Source organism: Argentina silus (genome assembly GCF_951799395.1).
Source record: "Argentina silus genome assembly, chromosome: 1".
NCBI lineage: Eukaryota > Metazoa > Chordata > Actinopteri > Argentiniformes > Argentinidae > Argentina > Argentina silus.
This window is the reverse complement of record NC_139655.1, coordinates 25163339-25179517: the sequence shown is the minus strand read 5'-3', so window position 1 is coordinate 25179517 and position 16179 is coordinate 25163339. Positions and strand designations below refer to the sequence as shown.

The 16179-nt window shown below is 46.2% G+C and overlaps 2 protein-coding genes across 2 annotated transcripts; both read right to left on the bottom strand.

The window, feature by feature from the left end:
- Positions 1–677: 677 nt before the first annotated feature.
- Positions 678–6728, bottom strand: tnfsf10 (TNF superfamily member 10). Its single transcript, XM_083671275.1, has 6 exons — positions 6540–6728; positions 5536–5673; positions 3197–3242; positions 2894–3010; positions 1496–1734; positions 678–1154 (listed from the first exon to the last, which is right to left on the bottom strand). Exons 1-6 carry the CDS (start codon positions 6651–6653, stop codon positions 945–947), a joined length of 864 nt encoding a protein of 287 aa, XP_083527401.1. The 5' UTR covers positions 6654–6728; the 3' UTR covers positions 678–944.
- Positions 6729–10276: 3548 nt separating this feature from the next.
- Positions 10277–14656, bottom strand: LOC310809553 (neutral cholesterol ester hydrolase 1-like). Its single transcript, XM_083676876.1, has 5 exons — positions 14427–14656; positions 12621–12843; positions 12426–12495; positions 12141–12312; positions 10277–12043 (listed from the first exon to the last, which is right to left on the bottom strand). The coding sequence occupies exons 1-5, from the start codon at positions 14559–14561 to the stop codon at positions 11423–11425; spliced, it is 1221 nt and encodes a 406-aa protein (XP_083533002.1). The 5' UTR covers positions 14562–14656; the 3' UTR covers positions 10277–11422.
- Between the last annotated feature and the right edge of the window lie 1523 nt (positions 14657–16179).

Below are 16179 nucleotides of genomic sequence, written 5' to 3'. Positions count from 1 at the left end.
CAATCATACAGACAGGGTATGTATCTATGCTATCAATACATTCACATATAGTCCCTAACATGATGCACCACCATTTAAAACTTGCAGTAATACTGGATAATTGGATTGTGGCTAGAAACCTACGCTTTGGCAGTAATGTGAGAGAGGCTTAATCTTCTTTTTGGTGTTTTGCTGAATTGAATGTTCAGATGCTGGTGCTGCTCAGCTGTGAGTTTTGATTTATGACATCATTGGCTATGATGGCAAAGGCTACAATATTTTTTTTTTTTTTAAAACATACATTCACTGTACTGTACAAACAATATCACAAAACAATGAACAATACCTAACATTGTATGTACAAAAGACCACATCCCAGGGTTAATAACAAAAAAAAGAAGAAGAAAGTGACTCACTCATCCTTTTGGGATGAAAAGAACTGTAAGAAAATCATCCACAATCATCCCCTTTGGCTCTTATTGATACACTGATTCATTGTCAATCAGTTGTCCCAAAGTTCAAGTGCTGGTATTGGTTCCAAGTTCTTACACATTCAACTGCTCTTTATCCAACCAAAATAGGCTCACTCAGCTTGCTCACAGCCCATTAGATGCACCAGGACAGAAGTTGATTGGATGAATGCAACAGCTCCATTCATGCTGCTTCCCATGTCTAGTCCAGCTCTGCTTGATCTGTACACTCACAACACACACACACACACACACACACACACACACACACACACACACACACACACACACACACACACACACACACACACACACACACACACACACACACACAGAGCTCTCAAATGCTTCATCAGTGCGCACACATACATACACACACAAACACACAGCTCAAAAACAGTGTGTGTGGGTGTTTGTGTGTGTGGGTTCCTGGTCCCGGTGCCCCTAGTCCCAAACTGACTCAGAACATGAACTCTCTACTCTGACCCCTGACCCCTAGCTGATCAGGAAGGCCCCGAAGAAGCTGCTCCTCTCGTCCATGTCCACTGTGGAGGCGTTGCTAACGGTGACGAAGAGGCGGTCCCCAGCGGCCAGGGGGACCAGCCCACCCTGGTGGGCGGAGTGCAGGGAGAACTGGGAGCCACGAGACCAGCAGGAGGTACGGCTGGTCTTCATCAGCAGGATGGGAACAGGGTAGGAGCTCACCTGGGGAGGGGGAGGAGAAAGGTTAGACAGGAGAATGGGAACAGGGTAACAGCTGGGATGGGAGGAAGAAGGATGAAAGAAAAAAAGGAATGCCGTAACTCTTGTATGCTCCCGTGTTGATTTAAATCGTGTCTGTTTTTGTGTGTCTGAATTAAATCACCATGGGAGCATGCCAGAGTTGCATCCATTCCTTTTTTCTTTGATACATTCTTCTGTCTTGCACCTGATGAATTGGACGTACACATTTTTCTCCTTTTTTAGGAAGGTGAGGAAAAAAGTTTAGACAGAGGGGTCAGAACAGAGGGATGGGATTTAGAGGATGACTTCTTGGCATCTCTCACCTTCTTATACACGTACTGCAGCATGGGCTTCCCCCTCTCCTCCCCCTCCTCTCCCTCTTCCTCCTCCTCCTCTTGGGAGTGGGTGTGTCTGAAGTAGGTCTGGGCGTAGACGTAGTAGAGGCCAGGGCGTGGCACCACCAGGTCCCCGTCGACCAATCGGACATCTTGCAGGAAGGCAAGCCCTTTCTGCCCCTCCCACCATGAGATCTTCTGACCCTGCACACGCCGGCCAGGAGAACCTGCGGCCACACACACACACACACACACACACACACACACACACACACACACACACACACACACACACACACACACACACACACACACACACAGGTCCTGAGTTATAGAATAGCAAGTAAACAGAACAAAGCAGAATATAATGGAATAGACTTTATAACACTAACCCTAAATGTTTGTTTATTGCCAATATTGCCAATCTGTCATCCTATCCACCTGTCCCACACACAGATGTGAGACACATGCCTCAGAGTCTGAGCTGCGTTCCAAACACAATGAACTACTGAGGGCCTCCAATGAGGTTACAGAATGCAGGCAGGGTTTATGAGGTGTTCATGCAAACTCGGAAACTCTGAACTTAAAAATAACATCAATTATTTGCATAGAGCTTCCTATTGGTTGACTCTCTGAGTGGGAAAACTTGCGTATCATCTTTGTACAACAAGTTTCCAAGTTGAAAGTGTGGCTGGGATGGTCGTGGTGCTGGCTCTGGGCATCTCAGGTTCATATTGCTGCCCCCTCTACTCCCCTGATGTCCCTCTGGTGGGCCGGCCCGTGACAGAGTGGATGCGGTGTAAGTGGGCGCAGCCCTTGTCCTTTAGATTTATTTTAGATGTGCCAGGGGCGTCAGGCCACCTGTTTTATGCTGATTCTCTCCTACTGTTTAATATATCAGTTTTTCCAGTTCGCAACAGCCTCTAATCTTGTGTTGTCCTTGTTTGAGCTTATCTGTCCGAGGGGCTCTAAGCCCCTTCCTGAATTCTTCCAGGCTGAGTCTACTCCACCCTATATCCTGGTCCTTGCCGCCCCACCCGGGTCCTACCAAAAAGCTGCCCATTACCATGGAACCCTGAACTCTTGCACCACACCACATTCCACATTAGTTTACTGTTCAGCACCTGATCAGCCAGAGGATGATGGGTCCCCCTGGAGTCTGGTTCCTCTTAAGGTTTCTTCCTCCGAGGGAATTTTTCCTTGGCACTGTGCCCTATATTTTTTTCTCCCCTCTGGGGAGTTTTTTGTCCTTGGCTTACTTTTGGGGGTCTATGATTTGGTGTTAGATCATATTGTTTGTATTAATCAATATAAAAACTTAATTGATTGATTGAGAGTTTCCTCATTCTGGGCACATTGTGAATGCAGCATTAAAGCAGGACTCACCTCCCCCCTCTCTGGCCGCTTTGGGCACATGGCTGCCGGTGACGTGGGCAGCCACTTTGGGGCGAGCTGAAGCCCGGTCCTCCATCACCAGTGAGGGCAACACCCGAGATACCTCATCTGTGGGAGAGAAGGAGAGAGAAAGACACCATCAAAACAGACTTTACCGATGTAGGTTGCACACCATGGAATGGAATGATAGCAAACACACGTGTTTGATACAAATCCTCATTCCATTCCATGCATTACAATGAGATCATCCTCCGATTTATGCCTCCACCAGCCTCCACTGTTGCATGCAGTTACCTCTTACTGCCGAGGAGATCTCCCTCTGGTAACGTAGCGATAATGACTGGAGAGAGAGAGAGAGAGAGAGAGAGGGATTTAGTTAGTCTAATAACAGAAGCTTTTAACATACATATCAGAGCGGAAGAGGCAAACGAGTAATTGGGTCAGTGTCTGGTGTGTGTGTGTGTGTGTGTGTGTGTGTGTGTGTGTGTGTGTGTGTGTGTGTGTGTGTGTGTGTGTGTGTGTGTGTGTGTGTGTGCGTGTGCGTGTGCGTGTGTGTCTCACGCCAGGCCAGGTGAGTGCATTCCTGGGCTGATTAAACCACATACACCGGATCACATCGCAATGCGCACGATAAAGGACCCCATTGTGTGTCCGGAGTCCTCTCGAGTAGGGATTATGTTTTCCCTAGACGCTGATCTAAGGTCAGTTTTTGCGTCTTCCCCTTAGTAGTAAAGGTTAGGAACTCTGGAGGGTAAGCTGATCTTAGATCTGTGAAAAAGTGGCCACTTCTACCCCCTCAACCCACCAGGCGGATTTGTGAGAAGGATTTCCTCTGAATGAGAATGTGTGTGTGTGTGTGTGTGTGTGTGTGTGTGTGAGAGAGAGAGAGAGAGAGAGAGAGAGAAAAAGAGAGAGAGAGAGAGAGAGAGAAAGAGGAGGGAGAGAGGGGGGCAGTAGTTGGCATTTTGTTGTAAGGAAGAAATGTAGGGAGGAAAAACTGGTGAGTGGCAAGAACGTTTTTTCTCCCTCCAAGGCTGGCAAATGAGTGGACAGAGAGCATCCAAAGCTCAGGAGGAAAGATTCAGGAAAGAGAGGGATGCGTTAAAGAAGGGGAGGCGGGAGGCCGTGGAGTGGGGGACGACTGTCTTCAAAGATAAGGACCTCACATTCTTGGAGAAGAGTTCACCAAGGCCAAGGAGAAGAGATGGATGGAAGAAAGAGGAGAGATGGAAGAGGAGAGATGGAGAGGAGGATTAAAGAGGCCAAGGTGAGGGAGATGATAACCCAACAAGACAAGGATCAACAGATTCATTCTCTCCCGATGATGCTGGTGAATATCCAAGAAGAGGACGACAAAACCTACAGGTGCCAACTTACAGGCCCTCTCTGTCTGTCAGGAGGAGAAGAAGAAGGAGATGGAGAGAAGGAGGGTGAGTGAGGCAAAGGTGACAGGCATGGTAATCCAGAAAGAGAGAGACAGACCCATCCATTTTACTTCTGACCCTGGCAGACCTATGAAACTGTCAAGAAAATCTCCATGCAACACTGCTTGCATGCAAAAGTCACAGCACTTAATGATCACTGACGTTTTGGTCAAGAGACCTTTTCTTTACAGTTGAATATGCAGTGACAATATCAGGTGTGCAGACATGTTCTTTATTCACCCTGGAGGACCTCTCTGCTGACTCAGAGGCCCCACTCTCACACAGCAGGTCAATTGGAAGAAGGAGAAGGATGTCATAAAGGAGGATGTAGAGAGGTAGAAGAGAGGGGATGATAGCATCATTGAGTGAGAAAGACAACAAGATGGACGCTTTGAAATACCCACTGGAACAGTGGAAGAACGAGATGAGAGGGATTTTGAAAGAGGCAACAGAGAAAGGGATGTTTGAAGGAAAGAAACAGTAACAGAAATGAACAGAAAAAAGTACAAGGGCTTACTGAGGCTTCTGTGGAGGAAGAGGGGCATGTCGGCAAGAGAGGAAACAGAGATGGAAGAGAGACTCATCAAGGCAAAGAAACTATTTTACAGTACAATTCACTTTCAGATTGATAATAACTTTATGGAAAACGGGTCATGCAAAGTTAGTCATGGCTCAACAACTCTTAACCATGGATTACAGTTTCTCATGGCCCATAGACTACTTTCAAGGTAAGGAACCATCTGACTATAATATGTAAAAATAGTGAACTATCCCTTTAAGAGATCCTTGATTAAGAGGTACCCATCAGCTATAGCTGTCCAACAGTATCAGAGGCATTTTACATGAATCAGAGGCTTTGGTAGGAATAGTGTTTGAATGAACTCAGAAGATAGTGTGTGAAATATCAATTCTGCATGGCGAAATACAGAATGCCAGGGGCCCCCATGCTGGATGGGAAACCATGTGTTGGTGCCAAGGTGAAGACCTTGAGTCTTCAGGATTCATAGCCTACTTTGTAGTAGTGAAGACCTTGAGTCTTCAGGATTCATAGCCTACTTTGTAGTAGTGAAGACCTTGAGTCTTCAGGATTCATAGCCTACTTTGTTGTTGTTGTTGTAGTAGTGGTAGTAGTAGTGGTAGTAGTAGTGGTAGTAGTAGTAGTAGTAGTAGTAGTAGTAGTAGTAGTAGTAGTAGTAGTGTGTGTGTTACCTTCTCGATGAGGATGTGAAGCTGCTGCGTGACCTGCCAGCACGGGTCCCCGCGCCCCTCAGCCGCACGCACATACACACCCCGCATGTCGGCGCGCGTCAGACACGAGACGCTGCTCCTCGCGAACGTCTCCTTCATCTGAGCATCAGAGAGAAATAGAGATACATGATTTAATATGATTTATATTCACTGGCCCAACAATAATATTATTTTCGTTTCTTTCTTTATGTAAAATAATATCGTTAATGCAATTTCTACTTTGTTTGAAGTAAAAATGTAGGCTATTATAATCGATATATGCTTAGGCCTATATTTATTACATTACTATAATATAAAACATGGTAAAATGGCGTCTCCCTATGGCCTCTGCATCTGCTCTTCAATGGTCTGTTCCAAGTTTCTGTTTCTTAGCTTGTTTGTTTGGTAATGATTAAGACATAACTCTCTGATCATAATCACCAACACAGAAAGAGAGAGGGAGAGAGAGAGAGAGAGAGAGAGAGGAAGAGAGACAGTCTGCAGCATTGTTGCTCAATGTTTATGGACAGAATCCAGGTTACTAAAGTCCACACACAGCTGTACAAAGGAACAACAACAAAAGTCAAACATTTACGCAAAGACTAATGACCACACTTTATCTGGGAAAAAAAGCTAAAAAAGTAATATAAAATTGCATATGCATAGAAACAATCTCCGATTGATTTTTGTGCATAATAACTTCCTCTCCCCTTCAATGCGCACTGCGCAGCACAATAACGCACAAGACTTGTCCTGCATTAATCCAAAATGCATAAAGATTGTTCTAAAATAATGCAGTGAGATAATATAGGCTATACACGTTTATGTCAAACAAGAAACAAATCCATTTGGCAAAAGTGCATTCATTTTCTGCAGCCATGAGTTGCAAATCATCCATTGTGCAGCGTGCGCACTGGCACTGCGTACAGCGAACATACCTATGTTACAGTAAGCTACATAACCTCCCCTGTTTACCGTGTTCTTACCGAGTTGAGGACATTGGTGAAGTAGAGCACGGTGACGGTAACGGCTACCGTCTGCAGCAGCACCGCCACGAGCAGCAGAACCCCGACGCACGGAACGCTGCTCGAGTCCGTCATAACGACAGACCACCGCGCGCTCCGCTCCGCTCCGGTTTCCGAACAAAAGCGGAGGAGAGAGTTCTAAACTTCTATCCACCCCCCCCCCACACACACACACACACACTCGAGCCAGCTCAGCACGGAGAGGGAGAGGAGGAGGCGGGGCAACAGTGAAGGACAAGAACCTCACTCTTGAAAGAACGTCGGTTTTGGTTTGCGCTGAAACAACACTGATATGCGGTTACTGTTAATCAGTTTCGAGCCTACTGTTCTGTTGTTGATCACTGTAAGCTATATACAGGTTAGCGTTGTCTCTCTAGTCTCTAGCCTACATGTGGATAAGTTATGTGTTTATTATGCCATTGTTCTATTCTGAAACAAACGACTATTCTATAGTGGTGGTTATTAATGGATCCGTGGGCCTGTATCTAAAACATCTGGCCTCAATCTGTGGTCTTTGCGCGCGTGTCCCCATGGGAGTCTCGCACTTATTGGGTTTCACTCCGGTGTGTGTGTGTGTGGGGGGGTGGGGGGGGGGGGTAGGGTTAGGGTAAGGGTAGAAATGGTTTTATAACTTCAGTTTCTTGTTCCTCCTTGGTTTAAAGTGATCCTCCCCTGGTTATTGGAGTTCGTTGTTTGTGAAGTGGTCGGCTACTGGCCAGCCTGTGTGTGTGTGTGTGTGTGTGTGTGTAGCAGGGGCCCACAGGGTGGCCATGGACATGGGGAGGCCATGGCCCTGATCGTCTGTGTGGAGTCATCATCACTATATCCCTGTTGAGTGTGGCAGCCTGTAGTCAGATTATCTCACACTCACACACACACACACACACACACACACACACACACACACACATTATGCTTGCCTGGTTTTGATAGGAACACAATGAAGAGAAGACTTTGGTCCCCCTCCTCTCCCACACAATCAACTCACCCACTCTCTCCCTCTCCAACTTTTGATTTCTCTCATTCCTCCCCCCTCTCTCTCTGTTGACATGACCTCCTCAGAACGCTTGCCAAATGAAACAATACAACTATCACAAACTCTCTCTCCCCCTCTCTCGCACACACACACACACACATGCACGCGCACACACACACACGCATGTGCACACACACACAGTTAAACAATACCACCAATGGCAAGGTTATACATCTGGCACACGTACACCTAAGGGGGTAGGAGCAACAGAACAGGCCAATAGGGAAGCTGAGAGCCAACCAATGGCCAAACAGGAAACTTGGGATTTTCCAGAGTTCCGTTTTGGGCTGCTTTTGTTTTTGCTGACGCCAGAAAAAGCTCCAACTGAGATACACACCCTCATCGCTTTTTGGTGATCTACTACTGAATTATATATATATATTAGATATATAAGATATAAGATATGTGTGTGTGTGTGTGTGATAGAGAGACTGTGTGTGAGAGAGAGAGTTTGTGAGTATATGAGTGTTAACTCTGAGCACTGTTGTAGGTACTGCTGATTCAATGCTTCATTTCACTCCAGGAATCATGAACCAAAGGCCTGTAGCTTACTCCCGACTGAGAGAGAGAGAGAGAGAGAGAGAGAGAGAAAGAGAGAGAGAGAGAGAGAGCGAGCTCTGTGAGATACAATTACAAAAATATGCAAGGGTTGGGGAACATTTGTCGTGAGTCAGTGAGCGTGTGTGAATCAGTGTCTGGGATCACTCTGAGTTCATATACAGAATGTGTCTTTATGTTGATTCAGCCCATATTTCTCACTCCCCTGCAGCAGAAGCAGTCTCTCCCACTAACTGTCCTCCTCTTCCTCCCTTTCTCTCTCCCTTCCATTCTCTGTCAGGAAACAGTGAACAATGTGACCTTTACTCTAAGTTACTGCCGTGATAACATTCTCGTCTTGCATTCCCCTGCCAGCAACGCCAGTCTTCTCTTTCACATTCTCTCCGTTTTGTTTTTCATTCTGTAGGTTTTGTTTTCTTTGGAAATAAGGGTCCAGGCACCAAGTGATTAACGAGGCACTCCCCAAGGCACTAAGTCATGCCTCGGCTGAGTCAGGCACTCTCCCCCTCTCACACACATTCACACAGTCACACGTATTCACACTCACACGCACAGCCAAAGTCACACACTCATGCTGACATACACACACTTAAACATGATTACCTTTTGAGGAGCAGTTGATTAATAGAATTAGGTGTGTTAGAGCTGGGCTGGAAAAGGCATGCACACCCTGTAGTAGCTTAGGCTGCCCCTGACGTGTGTACACACACACGCATGCACGCACGCACATTTTGCGAGAGGCATATTCCTGCTTATCCTCAAGTGTTTGGGTCATGTGATCCAGAGAGTACGTGACAGTTAGGTCATGTGATCTTTTGATGGGTCTGACATCTGTTTCCAAGAGAGAGAGAGAGAGAGTGAGAGAGTGAGAGAGAGAGAGAGAGAGAGAAAGAGGAGAGATAGAGGTAGAGATAGAGTTTAGACTTGAGCAGGTTTCAAGTCTAAACTACACACCATCGTCAACTTGCCATTCATAGCAGATAGAATTGCAAAAGTGAGTTCCTAAAATGTGTCTCACTAGGCTACAATTTTCATCATCATAGAAAAGGAGGGAGATCTCACTATTTTTCAATTTTAAAGTACTAACAACATAACGGCCACGGGGTGACCTGTGTGTGATCTTACCTTGACAAGCCTGAGCCAAAGGTTGCATGGTTTGAACAGGAACATAATCATTGATTTGTACTCGTTGATACAATACTCTGCTCAAATCATGGTTACATATAAACCAACACAAAACAATAGAAACTCACAGCCCGGTATTAAGCAGGTACCTACTCTAAATTGAATGAAGGTAAGTCCCATCTTCACCACTTATCGGTAGTTTAGTAAATACCAGGTAAACACCAGCTGAAACAGGGCTGTACAATAAAGGGTTACCAAGCTCACTTATATGGAAGAAGACTTAAATACAAACCGGAGGAGAGAGGAACCACATTTTAGGAATGTGAAAAGGCAGTGAGACCTAATCACAGATAAATATATTTTCATATCCATATATTCACAAGCACATGTATTCTCTTCAGTATAATGTTATCAGTGTTGTGAGGGGAAGCTGAAATCACTACCAGTGTTCAGTCAGTCAGTATATTTTTGGGAGGGTTGGCAATCTGAAGTGACACGCCACCCCCTGTTGGAAACGTTCAGGTGTCATTGTATCAGTCCACGTAACACAAGACGTCTCGCTTCTGATAGAAAGCCATTCAGTTGTCATGTGACAATACAACAACAACACAAACAAACAAACAAACAAACAAAACAAACAAAACAAACTGGGCCTTTGGTATTGTAGTTACAAGTGTCCTTACAAAATTAAATCATCACCACCACCCCCATCCCCACATACACAAATAAATCACAAACATTTCAATTAACATAAACACATTCATCAAAGTTAGATTATCTCTCTCTTTTTAAATAATTTAAATGTATCACTAAAACCCCAATGCCCAATCAGCCCATACACTACTCAACCCTCAGTTAAAATACTACACTAAAACACACTCTTCACCCAGGCTATTCCAATCCAGGCCTTGAGGTTTGCTGTACTGCAGGTTTTCTCCATGGTAGGTCATTGATTTGTTGATAGATAGATTGATAGATAGATTGATAGATTGATTGATTAATCCTGATTAGAGGGGAGGGATGAAAACCAGCAGTGCTGCTGCCCTCTATAGGCCCAGGTTTGAATCACACTCACCCACACACTCTCAGAGTCTCTTCAGTACGGGAACTTGTTCAAGTAACGTGGAACCTCAGTGCAGTATAGTATTTATCCAAATTGGCCACAGGCCTCACTCCAAACTGAACTCCACTAACTCCCCTTGTCATCAAATAATCAATAGATGCATAGGTGACGAGCCCAGAGGGTCAAGGGAATGATGGTGTAGGATACAGTAAGTTTAGGATCAGACAGTGGTGGTCTCTCCTCTCGTTACAAACATACCACCCACATAACAACAGCATCCACATGCAGTTCTTAGCTCAGCGATTCTCCTCAGTGATTGTACCCTAGTTAAAAATAGCAATCCTTAGACTGGTTTTTGGGCTTCTGGTTTCTGGGCTTCACCCAGCTTGGAATGATGACAAAAATATAACATACACTATTGCACAACCCAGTGAGCACACACAGCTGCGGCTTCTGGATAGCTAGCTAGTGCAGCACAGAGCTGAGGTGGCACATAGAATGTTGATGCTAATCAGTGCTCATCCTGCTCTAGCTTAGCCTAGCCTAGCAAGCCTGTACCTGTGCCACTGTACCGATTCGCTGTAACTAGCTTCAGAAAGTTTACATGTTGGCTCAGACTCTCAGGGCATCATACTGGTTTAAAGCTTAAGCTTCACATCATTTTAAACGACAGGGAAAGTCTCTTTGGATTAAAAGAAACAAATGCTTCAACCTCAGGATAGGTTAGGTAGTCAGAAGGAGATAGATTCATCCGGTTCAATTAAAGTTGTGGTTGACTAACAGTCATGTAATCCTATACGGTTTTATAGCCTTTGGTTCAATAATTCTAGAGGTTCTGGTTCTAGGACACCTGACTTTATACATTCTGGTGCTACAGGTTCTAAAGAGATCTATAGGGTTTTACTGGTCCGGTCCTATAGGCCAAGTAGGCTTAGATTAGATTCTGTCCTGAGAAGACTTCTATTGGGTTCCAAAGACGGCTCCAAAGACTTCTATTGGGTTCTAGATGTTCCAGGCCTTTAACTTGTGGTTCTACGAGGTTCTATCTGGTCCTGTAGTGATCTAGAGGTTCTGGTCCAGCCAGCGGATGTAGTTCTCCAGGCTCCTTTTCCCTACGGCGGAGTACACCGGAAAGTAAGAAAATGCCATGCAGCCATGGAAACCGTCCTCATAGTGATCACTGGTTACCGTGACACCAGCGTCCTCCAAGCGTCTCACATACATCAGCCCGTCGTCCCTCAGCACGTCAAACTCGCATGTCATCACATATGCGCGTGGTGTCCTACCAAGAACCCATTTCTCCGCCAGCAACGGCGCCGCCCGCATGTCCACCAGCCCTGGCACCTCCCCCACGACCCCCGGTGATCCTGTCTCCACGACGACCGGTCGGAAGTGCTTCTTGTGTTGTGCCGGGAGCAGGGCAGTCCAGTCCAGTTTGGAGCGTATATCCGGGGTGATGGTGGTCTGGTCGAGGGAGCTGTGGTTGTTAGCCAGGAGGAGGGGGACCAGGGAGGTGTCGGCCCCCAGGTACTGCAGCCAGAACCTGGCCATGAGGGGGCGGTAGAGGATGGGGACCTCCTGGTTCTGCTGGTAGGATGCAGTGTGGAAGTCCAACGCCTGGAGCACAGGGTAGATCAACGCCTGGGCCTTGAACTTCACACTCAAACTGTCATCTGAGCCCATCTGTGGAGAGAGTGAGTATGTTAGAGAGAGTGTTGGGGGGGGGGGGTTTGGATGTGTGTGTGTGTGTGTGTGTGTGTGTGTGTGTGTGTGTGTGTACCTGTTGGACCACGGCTGCAGCCAAGTTTCCCCCGGCGCTGTCTCCAGACACACACACTCTGTTTGGGTCGATGTGGTACTGCTCCAGAACCTCAGCCGAGAGGAAGGCTTGTGACGCTGCAAGCGCATCGTAGTACTGATCCGGAAACACCGCCTCCGGTACCAGACGGTAACTACGGCAACAACAGACCAGAATGACAACATGATCCGGCCGGGGTGATCTCTCACAGTAGTTCTGATGACGTCACTGCTTGTCTTTGATTGGACGGTTGGTTGTCATACTCACTTGACCGACACAACAACTGCATCCAGGTCTTCTGCCATCTTCCTAGTCAGCACGTCATAGGATCGCATCCCTGCACGCACACAGGCAGGCACCCGCACGTACACACACACACAGAGCAAAATCACATGAGGATTTGAATAGAAATACTCACATTTCTAAGACTTTATATTCTCAGATGTATAAGTTAACACTCACGTCCACTGCCTAGGGCCCATCCTCCGCCATGGAAGTAGAGCACGGCCCTCTTTAGCTTGGCCCCGCCCGTGGGCTGAAACACTCGTGCAGATACGCCCCCGAGGGTGGAGTCAGAGACATGGACAGCAGGACTAGAATACGCCTCTATGTCCTGCAGCCGGGATACCACCGTGTTCAGCAGACGCACACGGTTACACACACCAAGAGCATGGGCCATGTCACCCTGGAATCATACACAATGATCCAAATAAATACACACACTTGACTTATCACTCTCAGATGGTGGTCTTCTTGGTATAATCTGTTGCTAAAGGAGAAGCTCCTTTAGCAACAGATTATTACAACCATGTTGCACTAAGGAGCACTATAGGAGATCTTTTCTGCCTGCCGCAATAAGACTGTACAACTCCTCCTCTGGCTGGCTCGATCGGGGTGATCAAAGTCAGGCTGGGGGATGTTAAGTCATACTGGACTGTTCTTATTGTATCTAATGTTTCAGATGTCTATTTTATTTTATTTTATTCCATTATTCTATTGTCACTTTATTTTGTTGTTGTTTGTGATGTGAGCTGCTGTAATGCCTTAATTTCCCCTCGGGGATCAATAAAGTACCTACCTACCTATCTATCTAATCAAGGTCTCCAGAGTATTGGAATCAGGTGTGTACGTTTTGGGCTACAACTAAAGCCTGCACACCCTGTAGCTCTGCAGGACCAGGAGTGAAGGACACAGATCTATGAGACAACCACACAGCCAGTGCAGGTAGCGATAGTGGTTCTAGGTTGGTGTTGATGGGGCTGGAGGGCAGGGCAGGGCAGGGCAGGGCCATTCACTGAGCCCAACAATGCCTTGGGGGGCGGGAGTGATGGGCAATCAAAGCATTAAGCCAGTGGGTACTGGTTCTGTGGGTCGGTCGGTCGGTCTGTGTGTGTGTGTTGCAGGGATGGGAGTATTTCTCAGCAAGCCAATGAGGTGTGGAGACTGGTCGTGCAAGTTTACGTCGACACCAGTTTACACATGTTGATTCTGAAACTCAGCAGCACCCTACTCTATTCTCTTTACTAAACACTACCTTACTGTAGCTGAAGTTGAGGCAGAGGAAGGAGGAAGACTGGTATTATAGCTGAGCCTCACTGTATAATGCAGGATCATAGTTCATAGGTCACAGACTGTAGACAAAAGATGGCCTGGGTAAGGCCATAAGACCATGTACCTATGATGCAGTGTGACTTTACTATATTAACTTTATTACTACAACTGTGTCCTTGTGGTAAAGGAGCAATGTGATACAAGGTAAATGTCTACATGAGTAGACAGTAACAATGTCTCTTTTAATCTCAATCTCATCTCTTTAGGCAAACTGTAGGGACAGCCTGTGTATACCCAGGGATACTATAGGTGATGAGACTTAGGGCCGATCTCCACACACTGCACAACAGAGATCACAAACACACCGCTGTCACTCAAACAGTGCAAATCGGGGCAATGAACTGCTGCTGCTCTATGTAAATATTATTAGGCTGTTTTTGGACAAAATATTGATCTCTTTCAAAAGAGAACAAAACATCAGCCTTTGTTGTTGATGTAAAGATAAGAGCAAACAGCCAAATAAATAGGCTACAGTGCGTCATTGTAACATTCGGAAATGTTCTAATCCTGCTCAAGTCATTATCATTTGGTCAAATCAATAAGTATCATACACTTGTCTCCTCCTATCAGTTGTGCTGTCAGTCATGCTTGATAAATACACATTAATAAATTGCATTTGTAGTATTCACTGGTTCCTGGCTGTCAGTCTTGTCTTACCACATGCATGAAGCCGCGGAACAGCGCGTCCAGCAGCATGAGTTTCCACGGATCGCTCACGGCGCTCGGTAATGGGAGGTAGATGTAGTAAGCAGCCGCCGACAGCAGCACGGTACCGACCCAACGGAGCCTCATTGCGGCGGGGAGGACCGAGCACTTGCCCGGTGAAAGCAGTTAATTCGCCGCACGACAATTACTAAGCCTGCTTTCCGTGGCTAGAGGTCGGTTTGTACGTCGGGGGTAAACCAGAAACGGTGTAGTGAAAGAGGATTGACAGTGATTTCAAAATAAAACTCCGCCTGGCCTCCATCTGCATAGTTAAGGATAGTACAGAATGGACAATGAGGAGATCAGCTATTAGGCTTTTATTTTGAAATCTCGTCCTTGGCTTTTGTTTCCGGAAGTGATCTACGTTTTATAACCAGTCGCACAGCACTCATGGGAAATATAGTTATTTAGACAACGCCGCAACCCCCCCCCCCCCCCCCTTCAGCCTCCCCTTAGGACCACAGCAGACATTTCAAGATTTCAGATGATTGTATTTGAAGCGGGATAACCTCGAGCTATAGGCCTACTGGGCTTGACTGGTTACACTCCACTGTAGTTGCTGAAACAGTGGCCTACTAGAAAGGACAATGTGACATGTTGAAAACATCAACACCAGCACAGTATCAACACCAGCACAAGTAGAAGTACCTTGAGCTTTAGCCTAGTTTATGCTCACACAGAGAAAGAGAGGTTCCGATATAGTGCATTCGGAAAGTATTCAGACCCCTTCACTTTTTCCACATTTTGTTATGTTACAGCCTTATTCTAAAATGGATTAAATTATTTCCCCTCAATCTACACACAATACCCCATAATGACAAAGCCAAAACACGTTTAGAAATGTTTGGTAATTTATTAAAAATAAAAAACTGAAATCTCACATTCACATAAGTATTCAGACCCTTTACTCAGTACTTTGTTGAAACACCTTTGGCAGCGATTACAGCCTCAAGTCTTCTTGGGGTATGACGCTACAAGCTTGGCACACCTGTATTTGGGGAGTTTCTCCCATTTTTCTCTGCAGATCCTCTCAAGCCCTGTTAGGTTGGATGCGGAGCATTGGTGCACAGCTATTTTCAGGTCTCTCCAGAGATGTTCGATTGGGTTCAAGTCCATCTTGGTTTCATCAGACCAGAGAATATTGTTTCTCATGATCTGAGAGTCCTTTAGGTGCCTTTTGGCAAACTCCAAGCGGGCTGTCATGTGCTTTTTACTGAGGAGTTGCTTCTGTCTGGCCACTCTACCATAAAGGCCTGATTGGTGGAGTGCTGCAGAGATGGTTGTCCTTCTGGAAGGTTCTCCCATCTCCACAGAGGAACTCTGTCAGAGTGACCATTGGGTTCTTGGTCATCTCCCTGACGATGGCCCTTCTCCCCCTATTGCTCAGTTTGGCCAGGCGGCCAGCTCTAGGAAGAGTCTTGGTGGTTCCAAACTTCTTCCATTTAAGAATGATGAAGGCTACTGTGTTCGTGGGGGCCTTCAATACTGCAGACATTTTTTTGTACCTTTCCCCAAGAGCTGTGCCTCGACACAATCCCGTCTCTGAGGTCTACAGACTATTCCTTCAACCTCATGGCCTGGTTTTTGCTCTAACATGCACTGTCAACTGTGGGACCTTATATAGACAGGTGTGTGGCGTGTCAAATCATGTCCAATCAATTGAATTTACCACAGGTGAACTCCAATGAAGTCAAAGAAACATCTC